Source organism: Episyrphus balteatus, chromosome 3 (genome assembly GCF_945859705.1).
Source record: "Episyrphus balteatus chromosome 3, idEpiBalt1.1, whole genome shotgun sequence".
Lineage (NCBI taxonomy): Eukaryota > Metazoa > Arthropoda > Insecta > Diptera > Syrphidae > Episyrphus > Episyrphus balteatus.
The window spans coordinates 34115467-34136720 of NC_079136.1; the positions used below are offsets into that span (position 1 = coordinate 34115467).

Consider the following 21254-nt stretch of genomic DNA (forward strand, 5'->3'; position numbering starts at 1 on the left):
AAAAGCAACATATTACAGAAAAATATTTGAATCCCCGAATTTTTTTTCCGATCAATGATATAAGAACTCATGCTATGTCATTTTCATTAAGCTTGAATAAATAAATATCGCTCATTCAATTGAATACTGTCATAACTAAAAAATCATTATTTTTGAATTTTTAATGCAGAAGTAATTAGAATAAAGTAAATCTGGCAGAAAGTCTTTCACGGAGAAGGAGCTCTAGTTTTGTTTTAGAAACTAACTTTTTACATAAAAAAGTAGATCGATACTAAATTTAAAACCCGTTTCCTGAAAAATCAGTTTTTGAGTTATGACAGTTTTCAAGTAGGTATATGAGGGATACCTCAATTTCGGCGACTCTATGACTTCTTTTTGACTTAATTGATTTGGCTAGTTAGTGAATATTTTGAAAATTTGTTTCTATGTTTTTAATCATATTTTAAAATAGCTACAAAGAATTTTTAAGTTTGTAGAATTCTAACAGTCAAATCTAAAATATACAGTTTATTTAAAATGAGAACAAAAGTCAAGTTAAACAATGAATTTTTATATTTCTTGTCAATATTTTATTTTGTAGGAATGTTTATGATTCTGAAGGGTTATTAAAGTTGCCCGTCATCAAATGTTCATCATAAAATTTTGCATATTTAAGACCCGGTCTAGGCTCTCGAGGGTATGTTACCTATAAATTAAAAGTCAAACTTAAATTAACTGAGGTAAAAATTTAAAATTAATATTTACCATTATATCAAATCCTGGTACACTATTCCCAAGAATACTACGTTTCCTTCGTCTATAGAATATCACTGCTCCAATAACAAGCAATATAAGTAAAAGCCCGATAAGAGGAATAATGTAACTTAATGGTGATGCTGTGAAAATTAATTAAATAGTTGTAAATATTTCACAAAAAAAAAAAATTAACCAAAAATGTCACCTGTTACTATCCGTTCTTCTGAATCTTTGTCTTTGGTATTTAAAGGGGGCTTGCCTGGAGGAGGTTGTGCGGCCGTAGGCTGTTTAGGAGGAGGCTTTGTAGGAGGAGACTGGGATAAAGTTGTCGGATCTGCTGTTGTGGGTAAAGTTGGTGAAGGACTTGAAGGCAATATAATTTCATTGGTCGTGGGTTTATTAATTATGTTATCACTTGGTGGAGATATAGCACTTATTAGAGGATTTGTAGTTAAACTACCAATTGTCACTACATCATCTTGTATGTAATTTTGTCTCTTACCAGTTCTAAAATATTTAAATGTTTGTATTTTACTTAATTTTAATTCAAACTTCTATTTATTACTTTACAAAGCCAAAGTTCCTACATTCGCACAAAATTTGAAAATCAGTCAATTGTTTTGTTGAACAGAATTCTGGTGACCATTCTAACATTTTTCGCATTAGACACTAAAAAAAAATATTTTGATGAAAAAAGATTGTCAAATATTACAAATAACTAAGATACTAACGATATCATTTTTGTTATCAGTTCTGGACATTTTAAATCCAACCACTGTACTTTCACTTGGAGATTCGACTTCTTTTATTGGCAAAGATGTTGCCAAATCAATAATTTGAATTCGATAACTGAATTGTTTGTCACCATCAAAGTAATCTTCTGGAAACTGAATAAAAGCCACGCAATAGTACTTGACTCTAGATTTCAATTTTGGAATTTTTATTTGATAATGACCCGTTTCCTTTGCAAAATAATTAGCAATCGTAAAGGTTTTTTCTATCAAATGACTTCCGGTCATTTTTTCTACGTCGATGGCAGCTATTGATGAGTCTGAAAGCATTCATTTGAATAGTGGTCTCAAAAACAGTGGTCCCAAATCAAAACTTACAAATACTTTCTTTTGTTATCAAATCACTGTTGCACATTTTTGAAGCTAAAACTGGAATTTTCTGTGCAAGTTTTGACTTTTCTTTCTGCATATTTCCACCCGAGTATGATTGCATTATTTTTTCAATTAAATTCAAATTCATTCGAACGTATGCAGCATCAATTATTGATCTTCCTTCTAGAGGCAATACTACTGATTCCGAGTCGAGATTTCGTTTTTTTCTTCGTCGAAAATTCTCAATATTTGCATATGCACCATCATTGTTCTCCTCGGCTGCTAAATCGAGAAGATCGAGGAGTTTTTCCAAAAGACCTGGATCTTTTATATCAAGTATTTCTAAATTAACCTTGGTTTGACTTATAAAGTTGACAACATCTTCTTTGGAAATGTAGTATTTTTCTGTAGGACTTTCATATTGTTTGTCGATTTCTTTCCGAAGTAGATTTGTAGCAAATGTTTTGAATTTTTCAAAAACTTCTAGAGTATTCGGGGAGTTCTAAGAATTAAAAAAAAAAAAATAAAAAGCCTTTATTAAGCAGGGTCTTTAATAAACTTGCCTTATAAGTAAGTCCAGCCATGAGCATTAGATTTTGAGCTTCATTGAAATCAGTTCTTTCAAAAGCTTCTCTAATTCTGTTCTCTATTAGTTCGGTTTCTTCTTGTGAATATTCAATAGGGTCTACTTTAACAATTGGTCCCAAATTAATATTGCAAGCTCCTCGAATATCACAAACACGACTCATAACTTTGACGGATGGATCTTTTAAAACAAAAGTTATTAAAAGTTTGAAGTTTTGAAACATCTTTTACCTGAGTAAGGAAGCTGGGTATCCAAAGACTTAAATTCGTAAAACTTGCCCAAACTTATATTATATTGACCGACTTGTATTATAAATTCATAGCTTAAAGGTCCATCTAGAAGTAAGTCCTTAGCACTATCAGAAGAAATCTCAAACACGGTCTGAAGAGCTGAACCGTTTAATGGTTTAACCTTTAAAATAAGAAAACATTATTGACCAGTCTTCTTAAGACCTCTAATGTCTTACATGTAATTCCCCTCCAATTGGCGGAGAATTTGTATAAACTACAAACTCAAAAGAACTAACAACTTTTCTTTTAACACTTTCAACATCATTCGGATCGTATGGTCCCGGGCAAACGGTATCGAGTCGAAATTTATAATTTGCATCACCTTTAAGACCTTGCCATTTACCAGAAGCTGTTGGTATATTTAACACGATTTCCTTGTTACTCGTTGAATTACCAAAATCTGCTATTTCAGATAAGTATTCTTTTTCCAGATCTTTAATTTCGACAGTTGCGAAACCATCTCCCTAAATGTAAATACATTATAAACATTACATAGAGGCTTATTGTATTCCTACAATTTCTTCAGGTGGTATAAATACAAAGCCTTCTTCTTGTGCCGTTGACCAACCAGCTTTACAATTTGGTATTAAATCCACCATGAGTACACTAAATTGTAAAGCTTGACCAGCTGATGGAACTAAACTAGGGATATTTGAAAACTCAAAACTTAGATATACTGTTGGATCGATTGTTACTTCAGCTCTTATAGATCTAGTTAGTTCTCCTAGCTTTAAAGTAGCTGAGATTTCATAGCTATTAAAATTATAAAGAAGTTAATTTTTGAATAAAGAATTTCTGTCGTCTTTACCTTCCTTGAGTTTTAAACACGAATTCAAATTTAGTTGAATTGACGGTTTCTGTTGGTGGACATTTTCCTCCATCGTTTGCGGTGCACTCCCAAATTATCTAAAAACAACTTCCATAAAATGATCCAAATTTATAAAACTCTTTTCAATATTACATCAAGTTCTTCACAGTTGTTGTCAAATTCTTGAATAAACACTTCAAATATGGCCGGCTTGTTTAGGCCTATTTTAACTGCTGTTGGGATGATGTAGGCTTGGAATCCTCTTTTCATCACTTGAACTGTTATGAAGTCCTGAAAAAAATTTAGGTACATGTTACTTTGAAAAGTTTTTCGTATGCGAGGGGCAAAAATGGGCTTACTTCCCAGATTTTGCTGGAGAAAAAAGATGTAACATTCAAAAATTTCCCCTAAAACAACATAAAATACATTATAGGGTCTATGAAATGAAATAATTGTCCTGAACTATTCAAAGTAATATTAAAAATTTTTGTTCTTAAAAAAAAAAAGAGAAAATCGTAGTGAAGTAACATAACCTCGGACTCAGTCGACTCAGTAGCTTTGGTACCATTGTTTATATATATGACCACATTTATACACATCCTAAGTTTTTGGGCCTAAAGTTTCGAACGCAACATTGCCAAAAATGCAAAAAATACCAAAAAGTCTTTTGTGATGTTAACCCTTATATATACTATATTTTGAAATAAAAAAAAAAAAAACGATTTATCAGGAACTTAGATCTGAGCGTCAATTTTGAGATGTTGGGATGCCATCTTTAAAAGTACATTTATATGCAATAATTTTTATATCCTGCAGTACATAAAGTAAGGAGATGCATTATTTAAAGAAATCTATTGAAAAGTAAGAGAATCGAACAATAGAAGAACAATTTGCGATTTCTATTTTTTTTTTCTCTAAAACAAAAAGTTGCGCATACGCCATAGTGACTTTCTAAGAGTTGTACACAAAAAATATAATCGCTGACTATATGTTTGAAAAACAATTGTAGGTACTTCTGTTAACATTTCACTGTCTTTCAAATTGTTGCATAAAACAGAATGTTCTGTCAAAATTTTACTTGTAGAGGTCTAAGATCTCAGAGGGAGCGTAAAAAAGTCTTGTACTTTTACACAATACTTAACCCATTTTATAATAAACCATAAAAAAAATGGCGGAATGTGGCGGAACGTTTGCTTTTTATTTGTTTATGGTCAAAAATGATTAGAATGTAGTATGTTGCATAAATTTGAATAACTTTTGCATTTTTAGCACTATCACTCTAATTAATCAACTAAAAACATACACTTAATGGGCTAGAAGTGAAATTTATTGGTCCCTAATTGTAGAATCCGTGCAGTAGAAAATTAACCCATTTCATACGAATCGAAAGAAATCGTAAAATTTTCCACTCCGACGCACAGAGGAGTATTCGACACCAAAATTCGGTAATAAGTAAAAAAAAAAAAATCGTATTCGACCCGTTTTTTTTTGCTTTTCGCATTCCTTAATACCCATGCTCACTTAAACCTGTTTCAAATAATAACTGTTGACCCCCTAATCCTCAAGATCTTAGAAATCTAGTCGATTTTATGAGCTCACGCCACAAAAGCTTATTTTGTTTTCTAATCATTAACACTGCAGTCTGTTTTTTTATTGTGATTTGTGATAATTGTCAAGGTCAAGGTTTGTACTTTATGTTAATACAGAAATTTCCATACATTTTATTGAAAATATATACTATATAAAAAATTGAGATGACAAGAGTACATAGAAAAACGTGAAAATATATGTAATTTTCGGTAGAAAAAAAAGTGTTTTTTTATAGTCTCGGGTACGATCGGGCAAACATTTTTCTTTTATATTTAACTATACATCTTTGTCATCTCATGCACATAAAATAAATTTCCACATGTTTCCACCTCAAATTGCCTCTTGTTGCTTAAAAAAACTACTTATTTTCAAATTTTTGTTTTTTTGTATAACTTTTTAATGCATTATAAGTTATAAAATAATATTTTAGACCAATTCCAATAAGAAAAACATTAAAAATATTTTTGACCGGATTTTGAGGTCGAATACTCCTCTGTGTTACCTCGCGTAATATTCTCGAATAATACAAACAAAAATCGCCTAAGAAAAAATTATAAAACAAAAATAAACTTTATTGTTAAGACCACGTTTAAAAAGCTACAGTTATTGTTAAAGTAGTTTTAAAGCGTTTTATGAAAAAATGTATGGATAATTATATAATTTGATTTTTTAACCTAATTTTATAAGAAATGTTGGTATGCTAATTTTAACAAAAAATAATAATCAACAGTTCAAAAATAAGATTGAAGATAAAAATGCATCTACTGATTGATTTTTCGAAAAAACGATTTTTTTTAAGTCCAGAAATGTGGTTTTTGTAAAGTTCAGTTTCTTAAACGGTACTGTATAAAGTTTTGGTGATTGAAAAAAAAAACTGCATTGAAAAAGAAATGATTATAAATAAAATATATGTTTCTGCAAGAAAAAGTAAATTACACTAAAAATATACTATCGCAAACTTCAATGCAAGATGAGTGCATTAAATATTTTGTCCATAACTTTTAAATTTGATTATTTGGCAATTTATTTAATATGTCCTACGCATCATACAATACCTAATGCAGGGCTTGTAAAAAAAATCGACGGTGTTTATTAAAAAACTATTGCACTTGCACTGAAATTCTACTTTTAATGAACAAATTTCTGAGTGCAACATTTTTTTAGTTAAATTTTTTTAAACTTTTTTTTTCTTTCTAGCTTAAAAAAAAATTTAGATTTGCATTAAATTTGCAATTACATAAATGAAAAATATATTATCAACACCAATGCATAGCTTGCGTAACTTTTGATTGCATTCTTTTCATTTGTAAAGAAAATATTTCAATTAAAAACAAAAACAAAAAATAGGATGACTTCAGAAGGCTTTAGGCTTATAAAAAAAAATTCTCGGCATCAAATACTACAAAAGCTGAGAAATATAAAATGTGGGAAGAAATTAATTATCTTCTCCGTAGAAATGTAGAAGAAAATGTGGGTTTAATGAACTGTAAAATGAAAACTTAATAGGGGAAGTGGGGGCAAGACCGCCCACTTAGTATTTAACTGTCTTAAAAACCAATGAAAAACATCTTTTAAATAGAATAAAGTTTTTATTCATTTAGTTTAATGTTTTTTGCAGAAACTCTCATTATAATAAAAAAAATAAAAAAAATAAAAATAATATGTTTTGAAAAAACATCAAACAAAAAACCATCTTGCCCCAACATGGGGGTAATACCGCCCTATCAAATTTTGTCGATAGAAAGACCGTTTCTATTGTTTTAAATGCAGCCTATTTGTAGTAATAACACAATTATGCTATATTTTCATTAGTTCTCACTCCAGCACAAGGTTTTTGGTACCATTTGGTACACAATTTGCACTTAATCCAACAATACTTTGGATTGGATCTAGAAAACAGTTGCAAATAGAAGGTACAAATACAATCTGCAAAGTCCTCTTCATCAGAATCATCAATTACTTTATTGTTTTTCGCCTGTTGCTTAGCTTTTTGGAAGATTTAACGGTGAACTTCTTTTTTCACTTTGTTCAAGCTACCAGATCTTCCAATTTAGCTCATGGGCGGTCTTGCCCCATCATATCATATTAGATGTTCTGTATTATTTTTTTTTTTTAATTTATCTTTATGACTCCTTCTTTCGCAGAAAATACTTTTTAATATTCACTTTTAGTAGAGTAACTAAAGCAAATTATTAGGGAACCCGGCCGAACAGCTCTGATTTTGACGATTTTTTTTTTCAAACGTAGGTAATTAAAAATACTTTAAAGTCTATAGATTAAAAATTGCCGATGTTGCCGTATTGTTTTTAAAAATTAAAATTAAATTTTTTTTGAACAAAACCATTTTTTTTGCTTAAATTTCATAAAACAAATGATAGCAAAACATTCTCTAGGTAATTTAAGGAAAAAAAGTATAAAGGAGTGAGGGACAATCTTCCATCGTTTAAGCGATAAATGCAATTTTCTCACAGTCTGACTTCAAACACAAAAAAAATATTTTGAAAACAACGGCAACACCTACAATATTTTAAAATACATTTTTAAAAAGCCAGAAGCTCATTCTTATCTCTTAAATTTAAATCAACTAAATTTATTGAAGAGTTTTTGAAAAAATGGTCCTCAAACTCAGAATTAAAAAAAAAAATTTTAAATGACTTTTTTCCAAACTTTTTCTAATAAAATATGAATTTATTTTAAAAAAATTTTTGGCCATAAATATTATCAGTTGAATTCCGAAGAGGAAAAGGTAATATATATTACAGTTTAAAAAAAAAATTAAAAATTACTTCAATTTCAATGGGTTTTTTTGATAAAAACTGAATTTTTGCATTGAAATAATTGATTTTCTCAAAGACTTTGGTAAATAAGAACTTTAAATTTTTGCTATTTAGCTTTCAACAGTAAGGGTTATTAAATTAATAAAAAATAATTTTATATTTAAAAGTTGAACTTTAAAAAAAAAATAAGTTAAATTTTTTCCCAAAACTTCTATTCAAAAAAGTTCTTCGAAAATGAAAAACTTTTTAATTTTTTTCATAAACCGTAATACATATTGACATTTCCTTTTATAATTTCAAATCATAATAAATGTGGCCGAAAAAAAATTGAAAAAAAATGCATTTTATATTACGAAAAAGTTTTAAAAACCACATGTTAAGATTTTTTCAATAATTTTTTTTTTTCAAGAATCTGAGTTGAGTTACCATTCTTTCAAAATTCCTTAATTCAATTAACTTAATTTTAATTTTACAAATATGACTAAGCTTCTGGCTTTTTAAAAATGTACATTTAAATATTGTAGGTGTTGCCGTTGTGTTCAAATATTTTTATTTGTGTTTGAAGTCAATTAATAAGAAAATTGCATCTATCGCTTGAACGATGAAAGATTGTCCCTCACTCCCATATATTTTTTTTCCTTGAATTTCCTAGACAATCTTTTGGCATCAATTAATTTATGAAATTTAAGAAAAAATTTTGAAAAAAAAATTTTTTTGTTCACAAAAATCTTCAATAAAATTTAAAAAATCGAAACGGCAACACCGGCAATTTTTAATCTATAGACTTTGAAGTATTTTTAATTACCGACGTTTGAAAAAAAAGATAATCAAAATCTAAGCTGTTCGGCCGGGTTCCCTAATATTGCCAATTTTTGAGCTTTAGTTACTCCACTATTTCTATTATAAAAAAAGGAAAAGTTAAAAATGTTTATTATTTCAGTGTCAAAAACACAACTGACTTTTCACATAAACGATAACAATTTGATGAAAAATCACAATATTTACCGTAACTCTTTGGGGTCTTAACCGAAATTCCTCAAACTTACAGACGTGATCGCTCGTACCAAAGGGCACCTATTTTATATTGCAAGTGTTGCCAATTTTACTTTTTTGATTGAGTGTTTGATTTTACAAACAAAAATAAAACTCCCAAAAACCTTGTTCTTTAAAATTCAGTAGACATCGACAAAAATTTTGGAGTTAAATAACAACTAAATGGACATTTTTATTTTTAAGTTTTTAATCTATTTTCATCACAAAAGTTTGTATGCCTAAAAATATAAATTGATAAATTTTAAAACCTTATATTAGTAATTACAAAAAATAAAAGCAAGGAAGTATTTGGGACAAAAACTTTTTAATGGTTTTTAAGTGTAAACTTTTAAATGACACCGACTGTATATTGCAAGTTAATCATGATAGATACCTATAGCATAAAGTAGATCGAAATAACAGCATATCATCCAACAAAGGTTAATGTCAATATTTAATTTATCAAATAGCCAAAGCGAAAATCGATATTATACCTACTGCAATTTTAATCTACCCAAGAGCATGTTATGAACTTGTGTTTGTCTTTTGAAAGTGTGTAATTACCTGTGCTAGTTCCAACGAGTTATCTGATTGTATGACTGTCGCTTGAACTTCATATTCCTTTCCTGCAATCAATGAGTTTGGTGGAATTTTCAAAACTGTTCCAGTTGTATGAAGGACATCTTGAAATTCCTCATCCAAACCAAGCATTTTCCAACGAAGCTTTAAAAAAATGGTTATACTAGCAAATAGATATAAGCTAAATAAATATAAATGTATCTCACATAGTAATCATAACGTGGTTTACAAAAAGATACTCGGGCTGTAATTGTATATGGAATACTAGCCACAGTACTTTCAGCGCCAATCAACAAGAAATTCAATCCAGCTTTAGTCTGAAAAAATAACAACAATCCGTTTATGTCAATTTGGTAATCATGTTGTTTTATGGTTTGTCGTTAACTACTTCATTTCGTTCCAACACGCCATCGGTGTATTTCATGGTGAATAGTTGCTGTTTGCTGACCTCTCCCGCATCAGTAATACCGACTATATGAAACATGTAAATCACCCCCGGCTCAACCTGCAAAAAGTCCAATGACTTATTTCATTGATTTTACCTTTAATATCCTTTACTAACTTCGGTTTTGTTAATTGAAAACATATTTTGTTTTGAAATTTGCATGCGTTCTTTAACATTGATGCGGTTTTCTAGACTTCTTATAGCTTTCCAGACCAGCAAAGTGTTCCTCTGAGATCTAACTCGGCTCGCAGTCGATTTGAAGAAAATTCTTACTTTGTATGAGAGTTTCATTCCATCTCGAGGTTGAAGGCTTAAGAATATTTCGGTAAATTGTTGGTCACCAAGGTTATTAATTCCAAAACTTACCCCACAACAACAGCTTGGGGGTTACTCGTAAGGCTTCCATTGTTTTCATGCTTACAAATTGTTTGTGGAGCTATTATCCTGAATGAAGGCTCTGTCTATGTTTAAGGAATTCGTTTAAAGAAACTTCTTTTATTTTTTTTTTTAATTTTAACATAGGAAGTATTAATTTATTACCGAACACAATGGCCATAGGGAAATGAGAAATACCACAACAATTACTGTTTTCAAGTGCAAGGACATTGCGGTATGGCATTTTAACTTGTGGCAACAACTTTACAATACAACTTCATTGTTCGAAGGTGTTTTACTTACTAAATCGTTTGTATAGAGTAGAACTAATTTGAATCGCTTTGGGACTAGAAAAAGGATATTTTAGTTTTGCATTTCGAGGGTAATAGAACTATAACGTTGACACTGTAGTTATTTGTACTTTAAAATCATAAAATATGGATAGCGGCGACGCACGCGGTTTCATCAATAGAAATAGCTTTTGTCATGGGGTCATTATCATCATGAAATGTATTTTTGTTTACTATTGCACGGTCTTGATTACATTTTATAGGTTATTCAATATTTTTGAGAAAATGAGAAAGTTTTAACTAGTGATTTAAACATACTAGATGGTATTGTGTATTCGCAAAAAAAATTAAATAAACAATATTTGTCATAAAACACTTCAGGGATATTTTTCTTGTAATAAAAAATTTAAAACCAGAGACCCAAGCAAAACTTCAACTGCTTTGATTTTTTTAGGTAGAAATTCAGAATTAGTAAAAAAATAAACAAAAAAAAAAAATAACAAAAATGATACCCTAATCAAAATTGGTAAAAATGTTTAATTTACGATAGAAACTAAGAATCTAAGGCAGTATTCAAAAATATTTTAGGCGAAAGGGTGTAGTCTATACAAATATTTAATTATTTTCCTAAAAATCAATGGTAGACAGTGTTGTTCCTCTACACGTCGACTTTGATTGTCTACATTTTTACTCAGACAATTGTGTCGAGAATGTAGACAATGTTGACAATGTAAACAATGAAGTCGACAATGTAGAAAATGAAGACAATTCATTGCAATCTGTCACTCTTAATGATTATTTCCCGTGGTTTATTTCATTTTATGAAACGTGTGTGTTTGAATTAAGTTCAATGTAGATATGAGGCGCTAAGCTTCAAAACGGCCTAACCCACATTTTCCAAAAATAACAATTAAATAATATTTTTTATAACTTTAACAAGCCATTAAAAAAGAAACCCTGAAAATATGATTTCCTTTAAACCCGTTTTTCTCAAAACGAAATTTTTGGGGTTAGGCGCTGAGTGCCTAGTATAGTTCTTTGTTGTTTAAATATGTTTGATTGGCTCAAAAATAAATCACCATGTGCAACAATAATTTTACGTTACAGGTCAAAGTAAAAATGTAAAATTCATTTTAGTTAGTCACATATGCTTTATCATTCCATAGGAATGCCTGCAAACCATCCCACTGACCTACGTCAACTGAATCTGTGGTTGTTTAGAAGGCAAACAAAAGTTGAAAAGTTGAAGTAAAATTGATTGTTTACATTGTATACATTGTCGACATTGACATGCAGACAATGATGAATTGTCTACGTCGAATTGTCTACACGTAGACAATCGTGTAGTCAACATTTTTTGTCTACATGGAACAACACTGATGGTAGATATAAATAGTTCCCTTCCTTACACATACACTACTTACTATTGCCTATACTATACTTTAATATTGCCTTTGCTATATAAATTACTAATAAAATAGTCTGTACATTTTTTTCATGAAAAAAGGGTATTTTTTTAGGTGAATGAAAATATGGGTTTATTGATAAAATCTAAGTAATAACATCGGTACCCTATTGATATCCAGCTGTTAATTTATCTATTAGAATACTATACTATGGTTTCTAATTTTTTTTTTTAAATGATGGGTTATGAAATTAAGGTTTAAAACTAAGAATAAATGGACTTTATAAAATAACACTGGTTAACAAGGGTTCTGTTGCCGAAACAAAAATATACTTTTCTGAATTTTTTCGGTGTGCTTAACTCGCATCCGAAGTCAGAAAAAATTAATCAGCTCCCGTTTTTGAGATATTACCGTTAGAAAACGCAAAAAACGATTTTTTGACAATTTCGGACCTTATTTTTGTATAAAAGAAAATTTATTTGAACATGTTTAGCAACGGTTTCTAAAAGATCCGTTTAAATCTTTTCGATATCTTTTTTATTGCCTGAGATATCTTAAGATGAAATAAGTGGGTTTGGCTCCATACATCATAATGGAGATAATGACGTTATAATTTCTATGGTAGATATAGTATGCCAAACAACTGAAGATATCTCGGGCAATAAAAAAGATATCGAAAAGATTTAAACGGATCTTGAAAGAAGGAAAACAGTTCTTTTAGAAACATATTCAAATAAATTTTCTTTTATAAAAAAAATAAGGTCCGAAATAGTCAAAAAATAGTTTTTTTGCGTTTTCTAACGGTAATATCTCAAAAACGGGAGCTGATTAATTTTTTCTGACTTCGGATTCGAGTTTGTGTTAACGACACACCGAACCCCTTCAGAAAATTATATTTTTGTTTCGGCAACAAAAAAAAAGTTTAATTTTGTTAACCAGTGTAATTTATTGTAAATTGTTGTTTTTTCAGTAAGGAGTTAATTCTCTAATAAATTCAAAAGTCCTTCATTCTTATTGCAAAAGAAAATTCCTTGCCAAGTTTCATAAGGGTAACTATTTTACTTACTTTTTTTTAAATTAAAAAAAAAAACGAAATTTGATGAATTAAAATTGAAGAGCTTGTAAACTTCTATACACAAAAAGATCTTCATTTGATTAAAAAAGAAAAAAACAATCATTTTTAACATGGTGTGGTTTTGATAACCTCAAATATCGTTGCTGTTTAACAATACCATTTCCGATACTGATTTCCTGGAAAAGCTGTTTAAAGTTTTATTGTTTGCTAATGTTTGGTCATTTTTTTTTTTCTTTCATAAATTTAAGAAAACCAAATCAATTGGACTGAAATGTAAAGGTATAATTTTAAGATATTAATTCTTTGCCGCCGGGTACAAAGGCGTTAAGTCATAAATGATAGTTTGCCAGAAAATGCGATTGAAGCTGAATCGATGAATTTTTGAGCATTGATTCTCTTATTTTTATAGGAAAGAGTATATCTTAATTTATGTTTTTGATACAAAATAAAAGAGAAAAAAGAGCTTATTCTTATTTTATCAAAACCCGAAAAGTGCAATTTTATGACTTAACCCCTTTGTACCCGGCGGCAAAGAATTAGTTCAAGTAAGTAATTTATAAAATGGAAAAAAATGTGGAAAAGAACAATATTTTTGAAATCCTAGATCAAAAATAACATTTGTATATAATACATCCTTATCGGTTGGAATCAACAAATATAGAATTTTTCAAATAAAAAATGTTTTTTTTTTTGCGTAAATCCAGATTCTAGGGATAGTAGGTAGGGTGAACTACCCAGTGACCGATACCCTTTCCAGTTACCGACACCTGGCACAGTTTTTCCGTTTTCTTAAGGTTTTGTTAGGGTGTAGCGTACGAAAACTATTTTTAACGCGTTCAGGCTTGTATATTCCATCAGAAAACACTTTACTTCATAGTTGGTAGTGATTGGTTTTGTTGTAATAAAAGTTGCAAGTTTCGAAACTCTGTGAAGTGCATGAAACTTGAGAAATTCTTAAGAAAGACGTAAGTACAAATCATTGTTTAAACAATATATCTGTATATGGTACAAAAATTAAAATTGAATATTTTGTTAGAGAATTGCTTTGTAGATCTATTTCAATTTAAGTTATTACAAATATAATAACATAATTTAATTTTACGTGGGGTGTTCATAACTAGAATATAATGTTCAACGAAATTCAGTGACCGACACTGGTGTCCATAACTGGCGCAATTAGACACGTTTTATGATATTAGTTATGGACACCGTTCTTTTTCTGCAGAATAGCAGTATAAAAGATCTCGCCGAATAGGCCCAATTGTTTTCAAAATACTTTTTGTTTGCTCCTAAGGCCTAGTTTACAGTTCACCGTGTAAAAAAACAAAAGATTCAAAGCATCGCGTAGCGCTTTTAAATAAGTTTATAAAGTATGTTTCCTTTCGACTGTGTAAAATTACTTTAAAAAAGTGTGAAAGGAATCTGAAAACGATTCATTCCATTTTTGCAAGGTGTGTGTATTGTTTGACAATCATTTTCTACACACTCTAAAAACTTAGCCCTTGTTTGCCTATTTTTATTTCCCTTAAGTTCACACATACTAACTTTTAATTTACAAAGAAAACTTATAAATTCAAGTTTGAGGTAAAATCTTCTTTGTGTTCCTAAATCTTTCTTTTTAATTTTAAGGCATGTAACGTTTTGTCTGGGTCCTTATTCTGGTTCTGTGAAAAAATGAAATGATAAAATTTTCACCATCGGAGTTTTCATTCGAATTTTCATTTTATCATTCCATTTTTGCTTTTAAGCTACATACCTGTCCCTACATTTTTCTACTGATTAAATAAATACCGCAATAGTCAAAACGTTTAATTTTCTTGTTAAAAAAAGGATGTATTTCCTTTTTCCATCAAAATTTGTGTCTTGATATATGTATGTAGGTAGGCAGTTCAACGGTTGTTTGTATTGCTCGACTGCTAATCTTTTTATGTGGGCTCGAGCTGCTTTTTTTTTTTTGTTATCATGGCAGGTACCTACGTATTGTTCTTTTCACAGAAAATATTTCGATGAGAAAATTATTTTCATATGATAGAATTTTGACTTTAATTTCCATGTTTCCACTGAATCAGAATCGATGAAAACTATTTTCATCAAACTTTTTACAGAACCAGAATATCCCACCTAAAGTAGAACAGAGATCAGGGGTCGAATCACGGCACACGGTTGTTAACGTATGAACGCTATCTGTTCCTACCTTTTTCTTTTACCGTGATTCGACCCCAGGTATTGAAAATTAAGTTTCGTTATGCGTTGAACTGTAAGCTAGGTTTAAACAGTATTTTTAAGTACTTGAGTATTCGTCGGCGTCGACATTTCAGGCTATTGTGTAAAAAGGCCAAAACAGAAGCAAAACAAAGACGAAGATCTGCAAAGTGCATTAAATGTAGTTGAATGCTTAGCTGCATTTACACTCTCAGTTTTATCGCCGGTGTACGATGTTCCTTCTTGAACTAACACCGTAAAACGAGAGAATGTCAGTAGTAAAACCGTCTTGTTGTTCGGTTCTAATATAAAAACGGACATCTTACACACCGGCGATAAAACCAAGACTGTAAATGGAGCTTAGATATGGGTGTCCATTACTAAAAAAATCGGGTGTCCACTACTGAAAAAATGGTGTCGGTAACTAAAAAACCGGTAAGGTATTACATTTTTAATTTTGATATTTTTAAGGATTTACTAAATAATTTATGCTTTCATTATACTTAAAACCCATTTCTTATAGTTAAATTAACCATTTAAATAATTAAAATTGAAGCAGTGTAGGGAAAGTTATGAATTTTCAAACACAAATTATCCCTTAAGGGTGTCGGTCACTGGGTACGTTACCCTATAACATGCTGTTTTTCCGTTGTAAGAGTGTCCTATTTGCCAAGAAACAGTGAATTATAAAATTAACTACATAATATTTTTGAAGTGAAAACTTCTTTAGTATCGTAGTGATTTGAAACAAGATGAAATGAAAAAGCGACACGAAAAATCAATTGATCATAACTTTTTTGTTTTAATAGATAGATGAATGAAATTTATACAGTATATAGGTAATTAAATAAATATAGGTAAAAAAATAAATTAAATAATAAATTGTGCAATATTTCAATTATTTTCATATTCAAAATTCTGAGATAACGGTGAAAAGATGTTCTTTTTCTAAACACGTTATATCTTTTGATCTAGAGCACATAACAAATTTATTTAACTTTAATACGCATGCTGATAATATTACCTTTCATTTAAAATATCACACATAACGGTACGTGCTCTACAAGTTTTATAATTTTTAATTGAAAAACTTGAAAAATACCTCAAACCACCTGTGAAGATTTGTTGCCGATGACCAATGACCAGCCAGCAGTAGAGGAAGTACCGTAAACTCAGTTTGAAATTTCGACATGGTTGGCTTTAAAAAATTCTTACTTTTTTTGTAGGCATGGTAGAAATATGATTGAAGCGTCATATGAATCGGTGATTGTTAAAACAACATAAGTAACATTTTTATTTTTTTTTTCAGGAGAGACAAAAACTCTGTATTTTTGACGCCGCGGCCGCATTGACAATTTTAGCTTTAAATTCGGTTTAGAGGCCTTTTTGAGAGTTGAAATTAACTAAAAGTCTTAAAAAAATATCTTTATCAAAGAAGATATGTATAACAAAAAATAAATATTTTTTATATGTTGTTTTAACACCCAACGTTTTGTTGGGAGTCAAAACCACTTAATTACTTGTTAATAATGTTGTTTTGACACTCATTTTACATCCAAAGTATTAGCAAATTTAATGGGAATGAATAAAAGACCATTATAATTCAGCAATTTTATTAATTTATTAAAAAACAAGAACATTAAACAAAAAGGCGAAAGTGGACGTTCCTTGGCCAGCAATGAATTTGTTATTTTTTGAAGTAGTTAAGTCTTACTAATATTGTGCAAAAGTTTTATCCTTGTGACGTAGGTACTTCAAAATAGTATAAAATGCATTTTTGCATTTAACACTTTTTATTGATTGCCTCATTGATGTAATTTTAATGTTTTTTTGAAGTGAAAAATATGATGGTTTGTAATTTTCCCTGAGTTTGAACACCTTGATCTTGAATATCAAACCAATAGAACCCAAATTAGAAGGCTTTTAAGAAAACAGCTACGTGTTTTTTTTTATAGTTCGGATTTTCAATTCTTTGCTGGTTTTAATCGCTTGAAAACTCTCGAACAAAATCTCGATGTTGATTGCTTAAAAAGTTTATATTAAGAGTTCTATTGGCATGATATTCAAGATTTTACCTTCATGCTCAGGTAAAATAACAGAGAATGATACTTCATATTCAAAATAAAAATTAAATTCAATATGTCCTTCACATATTGCAAGATGCATTAACAATACTAATATTGCAATATCTTACATTATTAATGCAATGCAGTGAAAAGTTCATAGCAAAACTTTTCCTTAGTTATAGTTTTTTTCATTTGTAACTGCCGAACGTCCAACTCAGAATTTCCATATTTTAAAAACCTAGAACATTTTGAAAGATGCAATTCCACTCAAATGACCACGAACAACTGACTGACAGTAAATCATCGACAAAAACTGTAAGAAATAACAGTTTACTTACTTCGTTTTTCCAGCGTTGAATGTAAAAACAAATTAATATCAAGTACTTAACAATTTCAAAATTGTCAGAAGAGATATGTTGTTTTAGCACACAATGCGTATTTTAACCTCGAAATTTTATATGATCCAAATATCAAATCACGTTGGTTTTACTCTCAACGCTAGTTCTACCCATAAGATACAAAACAGTTATAAAAGTAGTTTCAAAAAATTTGTGACTTATGTTGTTTTAACAATCACCGATTCATATAAAAGGTGAAATAATAATGATATAAAATTTATTATAGGGTCAATGTGGGTAAATGTAAACAGGGGTAAATGAGAACATGGCTGATAACAAGCTTCAGTTATAGTACAGGAAAGATAGACTTTTTCGTGGAACGAAATACAGGACGGCTGAATTTTTCAAATCTGAAAGAAGGGTATTAAAAAAGCTTAAGTCCTGATTTTCGGGACGCCACCCCCCTGGTGAAATCCGCCATTTTGAAAAACGCGAATTGCTCTATATCTCCAAAACTATGGGTCCTATAGAAATGGTTATCAGACAAAAGTTATTGGAAATTTAATTATCTTTTTCTTTGTAGTACATTATTTTTCTGAGCGGGCAATAGTTTTGAGGTTATGTTGTTTTAATTTATTTTTTTTCGGTTTTTTTAAGATTTTATAATTCCCGGTATCAGTTACATAGTTTTTTAAACAGTAAAAGTTATAGATCATCAAATTTCCAATAATTTGGTATACTTTTGAAAGTCATGCGATGTATAAGTCGAAAGTTATTGATCTGATAACTATAATCTAAGTGCAGGAAAGTTAGTAAAAAAACAGGCATTTTGTGGAACGAAATACAGGACGGCTGAATTTTTCAAATCTGAAAGAGGGGTATTAAAAAAACTTAAGTCCTGGTTTTCGGGACGCCAACCACCTGGCGAAATCCGCCATTTTGAAGAACGTGAATTGGTCTATATCTACTACACTATTGGCTTGACGGAATAAGTTACTTAACCAAAGTTGTAGGTAATAAAAATATCTTTTCTTGTGCATGCACTATTTTTCAGCGAGGACAACACTTTTGAGGTTATGTTGTTTTATTTTTTCGGTTTTTAAAAATTTTTTTTCAGTCTCTATGATAGAAACATAAGCACCATTTAAGTTGTAGAACATCAAATTTCCATTAATTTGGTGTACCTTTGAAGATTATATGTCTTTTAAACCAAAGATACGGAACTTTAATAGCAATCTCTCTCAATATTTTCAAAAAATATACCCACTAATATGTTTTTGCATAAGGTATGAAAAAAGGCTAAATCGTGTTCGTTATGTAAAAACAAGAAAAATATGATATGAGAGGGAATTTATTAAGGTGGGTAAGGGTAAGACTTACAATATTGTGGTACACATATTTTGTTTTAAGTCAAACATCCAACTTTTATATTTCTATCATAGAGACTGAGAAAAATTAAAAAAAAAAAACGAAAAAATAAAAAAAAAAAAACAACATAACCTCAAATGTATTGTCCTCTCTGAAAAACAGTGAATGCACAAGGAAAGATATTTATATTACCTACAACTTTGGTTAAGTAACTTATTCCGTCAAGCCAATAGTGTAGTAGATATAGACCAATTCACGTTCTTCAAAATGGCGGATTTCGCCAGGTGGTTGGCGTCCCGAAAACCAGGACTTAAGTTTTTTTAATACCCCTCTTTCAGATTTGAAAAATTCAGCCGTCCTGTATTTCGTTCCACAAAATGCCTGTTTTTTTACTAACTTTCCTGCACTTAGATTATAGTTATCAGATCAATAACTTTCGACTTATACATCGCATGACTTTCAAAAGTATACCAAATTATTGGAAATTTGATGATCTATAACTTTTACTGTTTAAAAAACTATGTAACTGATACCGGGAATTATAAAATCTTAAAAAAACCGAAAAAAAATAAATTAAAACAACATAACCTCAAAACTATTGCCCGCTCAGAAAAATAATGTACTACAAAGAAAAAGATAATTAAATTTCCAATAACTTTGGTCTGATAACCATTTCTATAGGACCCATAGTTTTGGAGATATAGAGCAATTCGCGTTTTTCAAAATGGCGGATTTCGCCAGGGGGGTGGCGTCCCGAAAACCAGGACTTAAGCTTTTCTAATACCCCTCTTTCAGATTTGAAAAATTCAGCCATCCTGTATTTCGTTCCACAAAATGCCTGTTTTTTTACTAACTTTCCTGTACTATTAAGTCTCTTTGACGCATGCATAAGTACAAATCGTTATTTTCCGTGAAAGATAATTTTTTAAAGTGCCAAACAAGTCGTTAGTCTTTCAGAAATATTAAATATTCTTGCAGATTCAATTAAGTCAGTATAATTTGCAAATACTTTTTAGTTTTGAATTTTGATGTAGATTCTATGTGAAACAAACAAATTTTAAAATACAGGACATTTATGTCGATTTGCATGTGTTTACATTTACCCCAGAATATTTTTCATAATGGGTAAATGTAAACAACGTATTCTGGGGGTAAATATAAACATATATTTTTGCTGAAATTATTTGTTTTAATAAAAATATAGTATTTTTAGTCAATTACTATTGCTAAAGTGCCGTGGAGTCACATTTTAAAGTAGCCAAATCCATCATATTCAGTGGATGATGATGCAAAATCGGTCTTTGACGTAAAAACAAAAAAAATAGGACGTTCGGAGCTGCTCAGGATGCATATTGGGTACCTATATAAAGAATCAAAGGAAGAATACAAACATTTTTATTGCAATTTGAAAAAGTTTTTGTCAAATACCTTCTTGAACGTTTTTCAAGTCGTTATCCATATGATAAAGAGGAAATTCTAAATTTTAAATCAGTGTTCACATTTACCCCGAATTTGTAAAAAAACACAAACATGGTGGGGTATTTGTAAACATGCCATATTTGACAGTAATTTCAACAATTTGGGAAATATTTGTTTATATTTATAAAGAAGAATTGCCATCATTTCATATTTGCATTTGAAGATACCTGTGTAGTTGTTCCGTGAAAACATATTAAAATCTAAAGTCAAAAGAAAAAAAAGACATAAAATTGTTTACATTTACCCACATTGACCCTAGGTTGTCTTTTAAAAAATGGATTTAATGGCGTTAGAAGAGAAAAGAGATTGATTGTTTTGCTTTTTTGATGAAAAAAGTGATGGAATAAAAAAAAGTTATATTTTTTCGATTTTTTTGAAATGATTTTTAAGGTTTCACTTCAACCACGTGTGAATTGCACACATAATTTTTTTTTTAATTTATGAAAAAACGTTTGCTTTAAAATTGGCTTTAACAATTTTGGTATTTATTTTACCTAACTCATTTTAGTTGTGAATTAAAAGTCAATGGGGGTGGTTCGTATTTACTTAAACCTATTTTAAAATTTACTTTCATCATGTTGAGAACGAATTTTATATTTTGGTTACATGTTATTAAATTGTTGAATGAAAAAAATTGAAGTTATATATGGGCAAGTACGTGCAACTCACTCGAGCAATTTATTCTGTTGAAAATGTTTTTTGCCATCATA

The 21254-nt window shown here is 29.8% G+C and overlaps 1 protein-coding gene across 1 annotated transcript; it reads right to left on the bottom strand.

Moving 5' to 3' along the window:
• Positions 1-538: 538 nt before the first annotated feature.
• LOC129914922 (uncharacterized) lies at positions 539-10636 on the bottom strand. Its single transcript, XM_055994373.1, has 18 exons — positions 10486-10636; positions 10312-10406; positions 10063-10255; positions 9889-10005; positions 9707-9817; positions 9486-9644; positions 3676-3813; positions 3523-3620; positions 3230-3467; positions 2891-3178; positions 2655-2835; positions 2402-2604; positions 1845-2340; positions 1467-1786; positions 1301-1404; positions 941-1242; positions 745-875; positions 539-685 (listed from the first exon to the last, which is right to left on the bottom strand). Exons 1-18 carry the CDS (start codon positions 10549-10551, stop codon positions 587-589), a joined length of 3339 nt encoding a protein of 1112 aa, XP_055850348.1. The 5' UTR covers positions 10552-10636; the 3' UTR covers positions 539-586.
• Positions 10637-21254: the final 10618 nt, after the last annotated feature.